The sequence below is a fragment of the Thalassophryne amazonica genome, chromosome 15 (assembly GCF_902500255.1).
Source record: "Thalassophryne amazonica chromosome 15, fThaAma1.1, whole genome shotgun sequence".
Lineage (NCBI taxonomy): Eukaryota > Metazoa > Chordata > Actinopteri > Batrachoidiformes > Batrachoididae > Thalassophryne > Thalassophryne amazonica.
The window spans coordinates 61736979-61753384 of NC_047117.1; the positions used below are offsets into that span (position 1 = coordinate 61736979).

The 16406-nt window shown below is 39.7% G+C and overlaps 1 protein-coding gene across 5 annotated transcripts in view; it reads right to left on the reverse strand.

Moving 5' to 3' along the window:
* The window catches only part of myh10 (myosin, heavy chain 10, non-muscle), a 149077-nt gene that overhangs the window by 3965 nt on the left and 128706 nt on the right, over window positions 1–16406 (reverse strand). For all 5 annotated transcript variants that reach the window (XM_034187661.1, XM_034187659.1, XM_034187660.1 and 2 more), the window contains 5 exons: window positions 14196–14319; window positions 13885–13974; window positions 10189–10307; window positions 9984–10092; window positions 9729–9901 (listed from right to left, as the gene is read on the reverse strand). In XM_034187661.1, the coding sequence (XP_034043552.1) occupies window positions 9729–9901; window positions 9984–10092; window positions 10189–10307; window positions 13885–13974; window positions 14196–14319 (615 nt within the window). The remainder of the gene's footprint in view (window positions 1–9728; window positions 9902–9983; window positions 10093–10188; window positions 10308–13884; window positions 13975–14195; window positions 14320–16406) is intronic.

The window sequence follows — 16406 nt, forward strand, 5'->3', positions numbered from 1 at the left end:
AATTCGGCACACAAAATATTCAAATAGAAAAAAATGAACAATTCCACAAACAAAGACAAAACTAGTGAGTCCGAAAGGGTGTGGGCTGAAGCAAAGCTTATTAGCGCCCACCCGCTAGTACAAGTCCAACAATTCTAATCAGTCATATTTACATAAATATAAATGCACTACTACATGTCGACACACAGACATACACATCAATATACTATTCACTTATAATTATATTTATATAGTACCAGATCATAAGAAAGTCGAATCAAGGCACTTTACACCAGTAAGGACTAACCTTACCAACCCCCAGAGCAAGCAATAGGCAACTGTGGTGAGGAAAAACTCCCTATAAGGAAGAAACCTCAAGCAGACCAGGCTCTTGGGGGTGACCCTCTGCTTGGGCTGTGCCACATATACCTATATACATACGTATATACTTTACAAACATAAATATATACATACATATACACAGTCACTTATATACATATACACCTACCCATATCTATATATCTACATACGCATATACATACCCACACATTCAAATATACAATAAGTCCCACTTATAAATTGAACATTCCATATAAATCAAATTATATTTGCTTCTTTATGATACTTAGACATAATGTTCTTTTTGAGTAGTTTCTTAAATCTCACTAAGGTACTACTCATTCTAACCTCTGTTGAACATTTGTTCCATTTCCTCACCCCAACCACAGACACACAAAAACCCTTTACATTTGTTCTTACTGGTGGTTTCATAAAAATTGCACAACCTCTTAAACTATATCTGGATTCCCTCAATCGGAACAGACTCTGGACATGTCTCGGTAAGGCTTGGTTTTTCGCTCGAAATAAAGTTTGAATTGTAATGTAATCGACCAAATCAATGAATTTTAATAAATTTAAAGACACAAATAGAGAATGAGTTGGTTCACGATATTGTTTATTGCAGATGATTCGTATGGCTCGTTTTTGCAAAAGGAATATTGGATTGGTATTTGATTTGTAAGTGTTTCCCCGTGACTCAACACAATATGTCATATATGGTACCATCAGAGAATGATATAAAGTAAGTAACCCTTCTTGCGGCAGTAGGTCTTTGGCTTTATACAAAATGGCTATAGTTTTTGACAATTTTGATTTCACATAATTTATATGTGGTTTCCAGCTAAGTTTATTATCAATTATAACACCTAAAAATTTATTCTCTGTTACTAACTCAATTTCCTTATTGTTTATAGTTACATTTTTACATTTGGGTGCCTGTTTATTTCCAAATATAATACATTTAGTTTTCCCAAGGTTGAGTGACAACTTATTAGCGTCAAACCAAACCTTAAATTTTTCCAGTTCTTGCTCCACTATGTCCAGAAGCTGTTCAAGATTTTCACCGCTACAGAACACAGTTGTATCATCCGCAAAAAGGACACATCTCAGTGAACTCGACACCCAACTTATATCATTTATATAGATTATAAACAACAAAGGACCCAGCACTGAGCCCTGCGGCACCCCTCATGTGACATCCCTGAGTTCAGAATTTGTATTATTGAATTGAACATACTGAAATCTGCCTTGTAAATAACTAGCTATCCATTCATATGCCAGACCTCTGATTCCATATTTCTGCAGTTTACTTAATAGTATTCCATGGTTAATTGTGTCAAACGCTTTTTGTAAATAAAAAAAAAACACCTATTGTGTATTGTTTATTATCAACTGCAGTTGCTATACTTTCCACAAAGTCCATCAAAGCATGTGATGTAGTTCGAGACCTTCTGAATCCATATTGTTCTTCACAAATGATGTTATGCTTCAGTAAATAACCATTTAATCTTTTAGCAAATATTTTTTCCAAAATTTTGGAAAATTGTGGCAGGAGTGATATAGGTCTATAATTAGAAAATGTGTGTTTGTCACCAGTTTTAAACAGAGGAATTACTTTGGCTATTTTCATTTGAGAAGGAAATTTACCAGTACTTAGTGACAACATGTTCTGTTGGACCTCAGTGCTGCTTTTGATACTGTTGACCATAAAATTTTATTACAGAGATTAGAGCATGTCATAGGTATTAAAGGCACTGCGCTGCGGTGGTTTGAATCATATTTGTCTAATAGATTACAGTTCGTTCATGTAAATGGGGAATCTTCTTCACAGACTAAAGTTAATTATGGAGTTCCACAAGGTTCTGTGCTAGGACCAATTTTATTCACTTTATACATGCTTCCCTTAGGCAGTATTATTAGACGGTATTGCTTAAAGTTTCATTGTTACGCAGATGATACCCAGCTTTATCTATCCATGAAGCCAGAGGACACACACCAATTAGCTAAACTGCAGGATTGTCTTACAGACAAAGACATGGATGATCTCTAATTTCCTGCTTTTAAACTCAGATAAAACTGAAGTTATTGTACTTGGCCCCACAAATCTTAGAAGCATGGTGTCTAACCAGATCTTTACTCTGGATGGCATTTCCCTGACCTCTAGTAATACTGTGAGAAATCTTGGAGTCATTTTTGATCAGGATATGTCATTCAAAGCGCATATTAAACAAATATGTAGGACTGCCTTTTTGCATTTACGCAATATCTCTAAAATCAGAAAGGTCTTGTCTCAGAGTGATGCTGAAAAACTAATTCATGCATTTATTTCCTCTAGGCTGGACTATTGTAATTCATTATTATCAGGTTGTCCTAAAAGTTCCCTAAAAAGCCTTCAGTTAATTCAAAATGCTGCAGCTAGAGTACTGACGGGGACTAGCTGGAGAGAGCATATCTCACCCATGTTGGCCTCTCTTCATTGGCTTCCTGTTAATTCTAGAATAGAATTTAAAATTCTTCTTCTTACTTATAAGGTTTTGAATAATCAGGTCCCATCTTATCTTAGGGACCTCGTAGTACCATATTACCCCATTAGAGCGCTTCGCTCTGACTGCAGGCTTACTTGTAGTTCCTAGGGTTTGTAAGAGTAGAATGGGAGGCAGAGCCTTCAGCTTCCAGGCTCCTCTCCTGTGGAACCAGCTCCCAATTCAGATCAGGGAGACAGATACCCTCTCTACTTTTAAGATTAGGCTTAAAACTTTCCTTTTCGCTAAGGCTTATAGTTAGGGCTGGATCAGGTGACCCTGGACTATCCCTTGGTTATGCTGCTTTAGACGTAGACTGTGGGGGGGTTCCCATGATGCACTGTTTCTTTCTCTTTTTGCTCTGTATGCATCACTCTGCATTTAATCATTAGTGATCGATCTCTGCCCCCCTCCACAGCATGTCTTTTTCCTGGTTCTTTCCCTCAGCCCCAACCAGTCTCAGCAGAAGACTGCCCCTCCCTGAGCCTGGTTCTGCTGGAGGTTTCTTCCTGTTAAAAGGGAGTTTTTCCTTCCCACTGTAGCCAAGTGCTTGCTCACAGGGGGTCGTTTTGACCGTTGGGGTTTTTCATAATTATTGTATGGCCTTGCCTTACAATATAAAGCGCCTTGGGGCAACTGTTTGTTGTGATTTGGCGCTATATAAAAAAAAAGTTGATTGATTGATTGATATTGCAAATATAATTGAACGGTTTTACTATACAATCAATAACTTTTTTAATAAAGCCATATCCAAATTATTAAAATCAGTCAATTTCTTACTTTTTGAACCATGAACCAGATCAAGTATTTCCCCTTTCATGAGTACCACCAATGAACATTGAAACAGATTTGTTAAACGTTGAATTATTTACCCAGAAGTTATTAGTTGATGAGTCAATCTTACTGGCAAGATTTTTACCCACATTAACGAAGTATTCATTAAAGTGTTCAGCAATAGACTCGTCGTTATCAATCGTGATGTAGTTGTTACTCTGAAAAAATGAAGGATAATCTCTAGTTACGCTATTCTTTTTTACTATTTCATTTAATATGTTCCATGTGTTTTTGATGTTATTTCTATTTTTGACAAGTAACTCATTATAATATGTTTTTTTACTGAGTCTCATGATATTGATTAACTTATTCTTATATGTTTTATACTTACTTTCAGCTTCCTTAGTTCGTAGTTTTATGAATTGTTTATATAGTACGTTTTTCTTTTTACATGCCCTCTGAAGTCCCTTAGTTATCCATGGTTTGTTGCTATATTGATTTCTATATATTTTGTCAACAAATGGACAGTGTTTATTATACAAACTGGAAAAAATGGAAATGAAAGCATCATATGACCTGTCAACATCAACAAAAACATCTGACCAATTCTGACTTGATAAATCCTCCCTTAAATTATCAATTGTTTCAGGTGTTACTTTTCTACTCATGAATTTGATATTGCTTCGATACTTACAACAACCCTCCAATGCAAAGACTGAGAAAACTGGCAAGTGATCACTGATATCACTGACCAGTAGTCCCCCACTAAGATTACCGGATATAACGTTAGTTAAAATATTGTCAATGAGAGTTGTTGAGTCCATAGTTATTCTGCTAGGATGAATGATGGTTGGAAACAGTCCTAAACAGTACAAGGTGTTTATAAATGAGGTAATTTGTGGATGATTGTGAGGGTTTAAAAAATCTATATTGAAATCTCCACAGACAAATAAATGCTTATTTCTGTTGATTTTGTTGTACATTCCTAAGATAATGTCTTCAAAGGTGTCAATATTTGTCCCAGGAGCTCTGTAAATGCAACTAACAACTATGTTTTTGGAGTTTATAGATGTAATTTCTATGGTAACACATTCCATGATGTTGTCCACTGTAAATGACATGTTGTTAATGAGTTTACAGTTATAATCTGACCTTACAAACAATGCAACGCCTCCGCCCCTTCTCGACTGCCTATTAACCAGGAACAATTCATAACCATCAAGATATACCAGATCTTTATTATCCTCATTTAACCATGTTTCTGAAATTGCAATAACTGAAAAACATTTTTTGGATGTTTTCAAACAATCATTAATAGTGGACAGATTACGAGAAAGACTTCTGCTGTTGAAATGTATAATTGAAAAATTTTCATCATTGATTTTATAATTTTTGAATTGTTCTTCTGTAAAATATTTGCACTGTCTCACAATATTCTCACTGAAAAAGGTATCAGGATCATTTTCAGATTCGAAGGGGTGGTTAGCAGAGTTATAATTAAATGTATCTAGACAGAGCTCCTGGGCAGAAATAAACGGATCATTATCCTTAGTCATTATGTCTCTCTTGTCTCCGGGTGTAGATGATGTGGATGAGTGGGTTGCTCCAGTCTGCATCATGGTGCTGTGATGTGTTTGAGTCCTCATACCTATTGTTCATATTTGTCCAGCTCCTCGATGTTCCTTATTGCCATGACTTTTGCTTGTTCTGGTGATCCGTTCAGTTTGATGAATATTTTACAGTTTGAAGTCCATGTGTGCTGGATTTTTCCCTGTTTCTTTAAGAAGCGTGCTTTCCTGGCGATGTCGGCATTCCGTTTGGTGAGATGTTCATTGATGAATACGTTTGTCCCTTTCAGTTTTCTTCCTTGTTTTAACAGTGCTGTTTTGTGTTTTCTGTTGATGAATCTCATGATGACGGTTCGTTTATCACCGTCATTTCTCCGGGGCAGAGGGTGGCACGCTTCAATGTTATTTAAATCCATTTCTATACCTTTAGATAGGAGGAAATCAGTAACCTGTTTTTCCACAGAGCTGACCTCCTGTTCACTGGGCTCCCCTCCGCTCTCATCTGTTACCGCCCGTGCGTAGGTTCGTGGTTTGATGTGAAGACCTGTGATGATGACGTCGTTAATTCTGGTGTACTGCTCCAATTCAGCCATTCTATTTTCCAGCTGCACCAGATGCCGGTCTTTCTCGGCGTTCTGGAGCCGTAATGCCTTCACCTCCTCCACCAGATCCATGATTGATTTCTGTTGCTGCTTCACAACAGAAATCTCCTCTGATAGAAAGTCCAGAGATTTTTTAATATCGTCACCTTCCTCCGCTGTCAGAACCTTCTTAGGCCCCATGGTCAGCTTATGAGCAGCTTGTCGATCGCCGATGTTAACAGCCTGCGTTGTTTGTCACCGGGATGGACAAACCGGGATGGGTTAGGGTTAAAAATAAGTAATTTGGCTCTAAGATAAGCCTTTAGAGCTTCCCATAACAAACTATTAAAGATAAAAATTAAATTAATAAAAAGTAAAACAAAAAACCTATAGAAGAATGTTATCAGTTAAAGTTGTTCACCAATGAACATGGCTTTTTACACCCTTCAGAAAACCATACATCCTGAGGCCGAAAACAACTTGATAACGATTTTATCATATACCTATAAATGATAATTGTAGTATGGTTTTCTGAAGGGTGTAAAAAGCCATGTTCATTGGTGAACAACTTGATAACGATTTTATCATATACCTATAAATGTTGTATGGTTTTCTGAAGGGTGTAAAAAGCCATGTTCATTGGTGAACAACTTGATAACGATTTTATCATATACCTATAAATGTTGTATGGTTTTCTGAAGGGTGTAAAAAGCCATGTTCATTGGTGAACAACTTGATAACGATTTTATCATATACAATGGTCCCTCGTTTATCGCGGGAGTTATGTTCTAAAAATAACCTTAAGCATCAAAGTCGTGAAAGAGATAAAATACCATATGAACCAAATGAAAACAAATAGTGTAAGAAAACACAAGATGGAAAAAACAAATTATAACATATATACGGGCCAGAACAATGACACCCCCCCAACCTCTTGGTCCCCTTCCCCAAATGAAGAAGACTGCAGCTTAAAGCAAGCATCCGACTAAAGATGATAAAGGTCTCAATATAAAGAACAAAACCAATTCTTGAAAATCAGAGAAACATATCTTTTTAATGCTATTAAACCAGTGACACATGGAAGTAAGCACTAGAAATTGACATAATAATAATAATAGTAATAATAATAATAATACAGACTAAACAGCCAGTTTGAACAAAATGCACAAAACGCACAAAACGTTGTATTAACCTTTCACACAAACCTACAGTAGTTGTAGTCACACTGTGTTCCCACAAGAAGGTGGTATTGTCCAAGCAGGTGAAGAGAAACAGGCATTATACAGTGCAACTCTCAGGCCTGATCCTCGCTTGTAGAGTTCCGACAAGCCGCTCTTGAACCCCATACATTGTCTCACCACTTCAGGGCTATAGTCTCTGTAGAACTGAATCTTATGTACATTGTAAACCTTGTAACTCTTAAGCAGTGGGTCACCCCGTTGAGTCTGGTCTGCTTGAGGTTTCTTCCTCAATATCATCTGAGGGCTTTTTTCCTAACCACTGTTGCTTGTGTGTTTGCTCTAGGGGTTGGTAAGGTTAGACCTTACTTGTGTGAAGCACCTTGAGGAAGCTTTGTTGTAACTTAGTGCTATATAAAGGTAATAAATTGAATTGTAGGTCAGGGCTCAGTTTCATAAAGTAATCTGATCTTGTTTAGTTGTATAAAGTTACTCAGTTGTTAGTTTTTTTGACATTAGTTGTTGCACAAAGCGCTTAGTCAGCTGAAGTTTCACGTTACCTGACTAAACTTTTTAGCCTGGTACAGAGGAGGCTAATCTTATTTTAGTTGATAAAACTTTAAAGTCTTACCTCAAAAAATGGCAGCTACCATGTACCACCACTTGATGGAACACTCAAAAGCACTCCTACTCGCTCGTATTCCTTCAAAAGAGGTGCTTCCTCTGCTTTTGGCTGCGGTGCAGCAGACGACTGTCATGATGTGTTTGTGACAGTTCTCACACAAGCCACCAAGCGTCGCTGTTACGCTGAGCAGCGCTGTGTGCACAAAAAGGTTGACGAAAGTATAGAAGAAGAAAGTGAAGATGCACTTTTGGCAGCAATTATAGCCTCAAGTCTTCTTGATTATGATGCCACAAGCTTTGTGCACCTATCTTTGGGCAGTTTTGCCTATTCCTCTTTGCAGAACCTCTCAAGCACCATCAGTGTGGATGGGGAGCGTCGGTGCACAGCCATTTTCAGATCTCTCCAGAGATTTTCAATCAGATTCAGGTCTGGGTTCTGGATGGGCTACTCAAGGGCATTCACAGAGTTGTCCTGAAGCCACTCCTTTAATATCTTGGCTGTGTGCTTAGGGTCATTGTCCTGCTGAAAGATGATTCACCCCAGACTGAGGTCAAGAGCGCTCTGGAGCAGGTTTTCATCCAGGATGTCTCTGTACACTGCTGCATTCTTCTTTCCCCTCAAACCTGACTAGTCTCCCAGTTCCCCACAATACGATGCTGCCACCACCATTCTTCACTGTAGGGATGGTGCCTGGTTTCTTTTAAAAATGACACCAAAGAGTTCAATCATTGTCTCATCAGACCAAATGATTTTGTTTCTCATGGTCTGAGAGTCCTTCAGGTGCCTTTTGGGGAACCTCCAAGTGGGCTGTCATGTGTTACTAAGAAGTGGCATCTGTCTGGCCACTCTACCATACAGGCCTGATTGGTGGATTGCTGCAGAGACGGTTGTCCTACAGGAAGGTTCTCCTCTTTCCACAGAGGAACACTGAAGCTCTAACAGAGTGACCGAGTGACCACTGGGTTCTTGTTCATCTCCCCTTCTCTCCTGATCGCTGAGTTTAGATGGGCAGCCAGCTCTGGGAAGTGTCCTGGTGGATCCAAACATCTTCCATTGACAGATGATGGAGGCCACTGTGCTCATTGGAAACTTCAAAGCAGCAGCAATGTTTCTGTAACCTTCCCCAGATTGTGCCTTGAGTTAATCCTGTCTTGGAGGGCTACAAACAATTTCTTTGACTTCATGCTTGGTTTGTGCTCTGACATGCACTGTCAGCTGTGGGACCTTATATATAGACAGGTGTTTTCCTTTCCAAATCATGTCCAATCAAATGAATTTACCCCAGGTGAACTCCAGTTATGCTAATGAAACATGTCAAGGATGATCAGTGGAAACAGGACGCATCTGAGATCAATTTTGAGCTGCATAGCAAAGCATGTAAATACTTAAGTACATAAATTAGAAAAAAAAAAACGTTTTCACATCATTATGGGGTATTGTGTGTAGAATGTTGAGGGAAAAATTTTTTATTTCAACTATTTGAGAATAAGCCTGTAACATAAAATGTGGGAAAAAATGAAGCACTGTGAATACAGTGCTGTACAGTATTATTTTGTCAAACAGACAAAACATGGTGTCGTGGAAAAATACGTGGATGGACTATTTTCTCCAGGATCAACAAGCTTCTGTTCCTCCACCCAACCCACCGTTTCGCTAACAAAGCAAACAGACATTTTTTGTGAGGGACTTTCCACTATTTGTAGACTGAAGGATATTTATGGACATTTCTGAACAGAGTGATTTTTATTTCATTTTTTAGATAATGATGACGATTATAATAAATTATTGTGAATGTGATTGATAGAGGCAGTTCCCAGAGGTTGGAGGTGCTGCAGTGCACCGTACATTTTTTGTAGCTTATTTATATATTGTTTTAAAATAGTTTTCACATATTCCATGATTATTTGAAAAAATGTCTAAAAACCCATTAAATTTTTTTCAGACTTAGAGCCAAATTATTTCTCAGCACAATGTTCTGGACAAATATCTCAATATCTGAAATCGGAGATTCTTCTGAACATTTTGATATGCAACACATGGGCATTATACTAAAAATAAGTACTTTAAAAGGAGAATAATAATTGAGAAAATAACCCTGGACCCCAGAGGGTTAATAATCTTACTTTTTTCTTGTGAAGGTTTTGATTTTACCCTCCACGTACCTGAGGCGGTTCTTCAGAGAGTTGACCTCCCGGGTGAGGCCTTCACTGGCCTCAGTAGCATCATCCAACTCCCTCTGCAGCTTCCTGCGGGAGGCGTTGGCCCGAGTGGCCTCCTCCTCTGCCTCCTCGAGCTGTCGCTTCAGCTGTTTCATACGAGAGTTTGCTTTCTCCATCTGATGAAAAGAGGAGGAACAAGTGTTTGTTGAAATGACCTCATTAAAATGCCAAAGGGAACAAAAATGTTCAAGTCCTCACCTGTTCTTTGTACTGGTCAGCATGACGACGCTCATCCTCCACCTGCATCATCACTTCCTTCAGTTTCTTCTCCGTACGGCGAACAATTTTGTTTGCAGCTGCTCGCTCCCTGGAGGATTAACAAGGTGGATGGTGGTAAAATGTTCAGGGGCTCTGTTTTTATAGTCAACTTTCAGGCATTAGATTTTTGTGTGAAAACGCTTACTTTGCTTCTTGTTCCAGCTGCTCCTCCAGCTGCAGGACTTTGGCCTCCAGAGCTGTGATGGAGGCCTTAAATTTGGACTTGACAGCACCTTCCAGCTCACCCAGTTTCGTTTTCAAATCCTGCATTCAAGCAACAGAAACAGCCGTCCAAAAAGAGAAAAAAGATGTTTACAGGACTAGGGAGCACACCAACACCCACAAAAATAAAATAAATAAAAAATACAAGGCCGTGAAATTTCTGCGGAATTGCAGATTCCTGCGTTTTAGTATTGTAACAGATCATAGTTGATCCATGCGGACCTCACCCCCATGAATCGGGATGCATGTGAACCGTGAACTGTAAGGTTTACACAGGTGTGATTTTGTGTCATGTGACTTGAATTTAAAGTGATGATTGCCCTAATGCCCTAATTTTGATGCAGTTGCAGTAAAAAAAAAAAAAAAAAAAAAAAAAAATGAAATAAATAAATAAAATCAACATTCAAGTAGAACAAATGCCACAGCTCCATGCTCATACAGCCTGTTAAACAACAACAAAAACTACATCGCAGAGAGCTGAGCTCCCGCCATTCTGCCCCCACAGACAAACGGCGTCAAGCACTTCTGAATCCAACCACACACACATAAAAAAAATAAAAAAAAATCTCAGTTAATCTTCAGGACAAAGTGTCCCGTCATCTCTTCATTGTGCAGGTGTGAGCCCAGTGAACAAAGTGTCGTGCTCAAAGCTTGACTGAAGGTCCACAGGTATCACAGCTAGATGGAAGCAACTGTTTAGTAAAAAGCACATGGCAGCCCACCTGGTGTTTACCAGAAGGTATCGGAAGGACTCTCAGACCATGAGAAACAAGATTCTCTGGTCTGATGAGACAAAGATTGAACTCTTTGGTGTGAATGCCAGGTGTCATGTTTGGAGGAAACCAGGCACCATCTCTGGCATGGTGGTGGCAGCATCATGCTGTGGGGATGTTTTTCAGCGGCAGGAACTGGGAGATTAGTCAGGCCTGAGGGAAAGATGAATGTACAGAGACATCCTGGATGAAAACCTTCGCCAGAGTCTGCTACCTGCTGTTCCTGCCCTGCTTTTAATGCAACACTTTATTCTTGCTCACTTAAGTATTTAAAAAATATTCTGTAAGACATTGAACACCTTGTTTTCAATCAGGACCACAGACGAAAGTTTCTTATTTTCATGAGTGATGAAGTTATTGTTAATCTTTATTATTGGCACAATATCTCAGAATAACTAACTTTTTTTTTTTGCCTCCTTGCTCTCGGCCGAGACGGTCGCATTTTTCTCTTCTCCCTCCCTCCTTATCTTTCCTGCTTCTGTGACGTATAGTCTGTAAGGCTGCCAGCTTTGCTCTTCTGGAAACAGCAAAATGGATCTGTTAAAGTGGTCTCTGAACGCAACTGACACTATTTTTTTCTACAAGACACTCGGGAGCGGAGGACCCGACCTGTCCTGCCGGGACACGTGATGGGTTACGTGATGGACAGTTGGAGGAAATGGCAGGTCATGAGCCTTTACACGCTGTCTGTGGAGGACGTCGAAGATGTGTATATATTTGGCATGGTGGTGACCGGGTTCCTGCTGTGTGGAGCGGGCATAGCGCTGGTTTACCGGAAAATTAAGAGAGTGGAAGCAGCAATAATTGGCCCATCCAGGCTGCCCTACATGATTGATTCGATTGGAAAGGCAGTGTCAGCTCAGTCGGCAGGTGTTAACCGCGCGTTGGATACCATCTCCGGAAGAATGGCTGCACTGATCGTCAGTAATGACCACATCTCCTCTCCTAATTCAGATGTATTGAAAGCCACTCTGTCTCAGACTGTGGAATCTTTCAGGCGTCTGCTAATCTGGATTTTCATTCGGCTTCCCAAAACACAGCTGCACTTCAAGGCCGCTGTGATAAAAACCTCCTGGAGAAGAACAACGCTCATGCCTCACTCCGCTGGTGTCCCCCCTGCCCTCAGCTTCTCCAGCTCTGACGTTGACTGTGGACAGTGGACTGTTCAGGGCTGGGCCCCTCCTCCCTCCAGAATGGACGAACAAGGCCGTTGATGGCGCCTAACGGCGGCCTCCGGGTGTTCTGTCTGATAACTGGACTCTTACAAATCTCGGTCGTCGTCTCTCGTCCTGTTGTTGTGTGTGATCATTGTTCATTGTGCTGTTGGGTTTTTTCCTGCATTGCTGCTGCATGATTCAATGCAGCAGCAATGAAGGTTTTTCTTTCCCAAGTTTTACCTTGTGTGTGCTTTTCATATGTGTTCATGTACCGGGCCGGCTTATGTGTGTTGTGTGTTATGTGTGTGTCGTCTGTCGTCATGAGGCCAGTCATGGTTTGCTCAGCCCTGCTGTTGACCTAAGGCAGGATGTACATCTGGGGCTGGTCCCCGGGCGCCTAAAGGCGACTTCTGCTCCTAACTGGCAATTAGGATGGGTTAAATGCAGTAAACACATTTCATTGTGCAGGGAACATGTTCCTTTGTGCATATGACAATAAAATTCTTTTGAATCCTTGAATCCTTTTGCTGATATTATTTCACAGCCTGAGATGGATGTAGTCTATATGAATTTATTTCTCTGTTCAAATACTGAACATTACTGTAGAAACTTGACTTGCTATAATCCTTTTAATTCATAAGTCAAGCTTTGTGTAATAATTTGTGAAACTTCGTGTTTTTCCCTGTTTGTGCAACTGAATACTGAAGAATCTTAAGTACAACTTGGATACTTTTATGGCTGTGCACACAACAGTCCTACCTTTGTGGACAGATGTATATTATTTACTAGGCTGTCACAACATGTGTAACTTTTGTAATAAATGCTCAGACTGCTGCAACTCAATTAATGTGTAAAACTAACTGGCAATAACGGTCATGCAGCAATTTTCACTTCGCCTCGCAGTTTGTTTTTTTTCCCCCTCAGATTGTGGAACAGAGTGGTGGTCCTGGGCTTTTCAGTGGGGGTGATGTTTTAATGATCTCAAGTAAAATTAAAACATTTTCTTGTTATATATGTCATATGACTCAAAACCAAGCTGTGTCATGACTAAATTACAGTGAAAGCAGGAGAATATCTGTGAGCGCTCTGATAGAATTGTGGGACTTTGGAGATATTTAACATGACACCTCAAGACATGAAAATAAAAGTACATTAAGTAAAATTTAGAAAAAGATTTAGATGAAAGTTAGTTTGTATGACACCTTTAATACTGTAATTATCTTATTTGAGCAAAAGTTTTATCTGCCTCTGGAAATTTCATCTTTAAACCTGCTCCTGAATGGATTTAAAAAGTGCATTAAGTAAAATTTAGAAAAAGATTTAGATGAAAGTTAGTTTGTATGACACCTTTAATACTGTAATTATCTTATTTGAGCAAAAGTTTTATCTGCCTCTGGAAATTTCATCTTTAAACCTGCTCCTGAATGGATTTAAAAAGTGCATGAATCAGGTTTAGATGTTTACCAGATGTGGCTGTAGACAGACACGCACGCTTGTTAAATGCACACTGCTACGACTCTTAAATGCTGTTTTTACAGACAGTGCAGCACTGATTTAAATTGCACCTCTTGATTATGAAACTACACTGTCTGGTATTGTGACTATGATGCAATTAATTGTACAGCCCTCGATGGATCGGACCAACATACAGTTGATGTTTCATGTTGAGAATGCACGTGCATTTGTGACCTTGTTCTGTCGCTCCATCTGCTGTCTTGCATTTTCACTCTTCTGTGCAGCGCTGCGCTCACCAGCCAGCTCCGTGTTCAGAGTGTCCAGCTGACAAATCAGAAACGAGTGTGATGACCGGGAAAGATGTCACATGATTAACCCTATGCTCAGTATTAAATTACACTATTTAATTGACATGAAATTTAGAACATTTTCTAAAAGGGTTGAGAGCACTAGTGCAGTAGTGCATACTTCTGATGGACAACATATGCTGCGTAACTGTCACCAGGCCAAAGATGGATCAGGATTATTCGGAAGCCATCGCTGACCTGCATGTTAGCTTTTTTGAAGCGGTCGTTGAGCAGCTCCATATTTCCCTGCTCCTCCTCCAGTTCCTCCTCAAGCTGTGTGATTCGAGCTTCCAGCCTCCTCTTCTCATCCAGCAATGACGACCTGATACAAACAGTCATTCCCAGAAGTATTTGGACAGTGAAAATTTGTTTTTGCCTCTGTACATCACACTGTAAATTAAGCAACTGCGCTGTATTTTTAGTGTAGATTATTATTTTGAAAATCACTTTGGTATCCCTAATCAAGTATTCTCATGGCTGAAGTTTTACCCTTAGTGTATTTTCTACAATACCGTATTTTGCACATTTAAGTCTGGGATACCTCAGGGGCTGGTTCTAGATATGCCTGTCACAATAACAGACTTTGGTGAATGCCATTACCTCAGAAAAATCTCACTATAAAAATTCATATCAACACTGAAGGCCATTTTATGGCACTGATTTAATATACAGCGCATCCAGAAAGTATTCAGGGTGCTTCACTTTTTCCACAATTTGTTATGTTACAGTTTTATTCCAAAATGGATGAAAGTAATTTTTTTTCTTCAAGATTCCACACACAATACCCTATAATGACTACGTGGAAAAAAAGTTTGAGATTTTTGCAAATTTATTAAAAATAAAAACTAAAATCACATGTACGAAAGTATTCACAGTCTTTGCCATAACACTCAAAATTGAGCTCAGGTACATCCTGTTTCCACTCATCCTTGAGATGTTTCTACAGCTTAACTGGAGTCCACCTGGGTAATTTAAGTTGATTGAACATGATTTGGAAAGACACACACCTGTCTACATATAATGTCCCACAGTTGACAGTACATGTCAGAGCACAAACCAAGCATGAAGTTAAAGGAATCATCTGTAGACCTCCGAGACAAGACTGTGCTGAGGCACAAATCTCGGGAAGGGTACAGAAACATTGCTCTAGTGAGAAAAACATTGAAATCTTTGGCATTAATGCCAGGCATCTGTCATGTTTGGAGGAAACCAGGCACCATCCCTACAGTGAAGCATGGTGGTGGCAGCATCATGCTGTGCGGATGTTTTCAGCAACAGCAACTGGAAGACTAGTCAGAATTGAGGGAAAGATGAATGTCCAGAGACATCCTGTTCATCTTTTAGCAGGTCAATGACCCTAAGCACACAGCCAAGATATCAAAGGAGTGGCTTCAGGACAACTCCTTGAATGTCCTTGAGTGGCCCAGCCAAAGCCCAGACCCAAATCTGACTGAACATCTTTGGAAAGATCTGAAAATGGCTGTGCACCAACGCTCCCCATCCAATCTGATGGAGCTTGAGAGGTGCTACAAAAAGTAATGGACAAAACTGCCCGAAGACAGGTGAGCCAAACTTGTGGCATCATATTCAATAAGACTTGAGGCTATAATTGCTGCCAAAGGTGCAACAACAAAGTTTTGAGCACAGGGTGTGAATACTTATATACGTGGAAATTCAATAAAGTATATCTTCTATTATATATTCCAAATCTAAGGTGGAACTCTACTAGTGTATACTAAGGTACACCTAAATATCTTTAAAACATTTTTACGGCAAACTTTGTTTTTGTGCAAATATTTGCTCATTTTGAAATGGATGCCTGCAACACGTTTCAAAAAAGCTGGGACAGTGGTATGTTTACCACTGTGTTACATCACCTTTCCTTCTAACAACACTCAATAAGCGTTTGGGAACTGAGGACACTAATTGTTGAAGCTTTGTAGGTGGAATTCTTTCCCATTCTTGCTTGATGTATGACTTCAGTTGTTCAACAGTCCAGGGTCTCCGTTGTATTTTGTGCGTCATAATGCGCCACATATTTTCAATAGGCGACAGGTCTGGACTGCAGGCAGGGCAGTCTAGCACCCGCACTCTTACTATGAAGCCACGCTGTTGTAACACGTGCAGAATGTGGCTTGGCATTGTCTTGCTGAAATAAGCAGGGACGTCCCTGAAAAAGATGTTGCTTGGATGGCAGCATGTATTGCTCCAAAACCTGGATGTACCTTTCAGCATTGATGGTGCCATCACAGATGTGTAAGTTGCCCATGCCATAGGCACAAACACACCCCCATACCATCACAGATGCTGGCTTTTGAAATTTGCGCTGGTAACAATCTGGATGGTCTATTTCCTCTTTTGTCCGGAGGACACGACATCCATGACTTCCAAAAACAATTTGAAATGTGG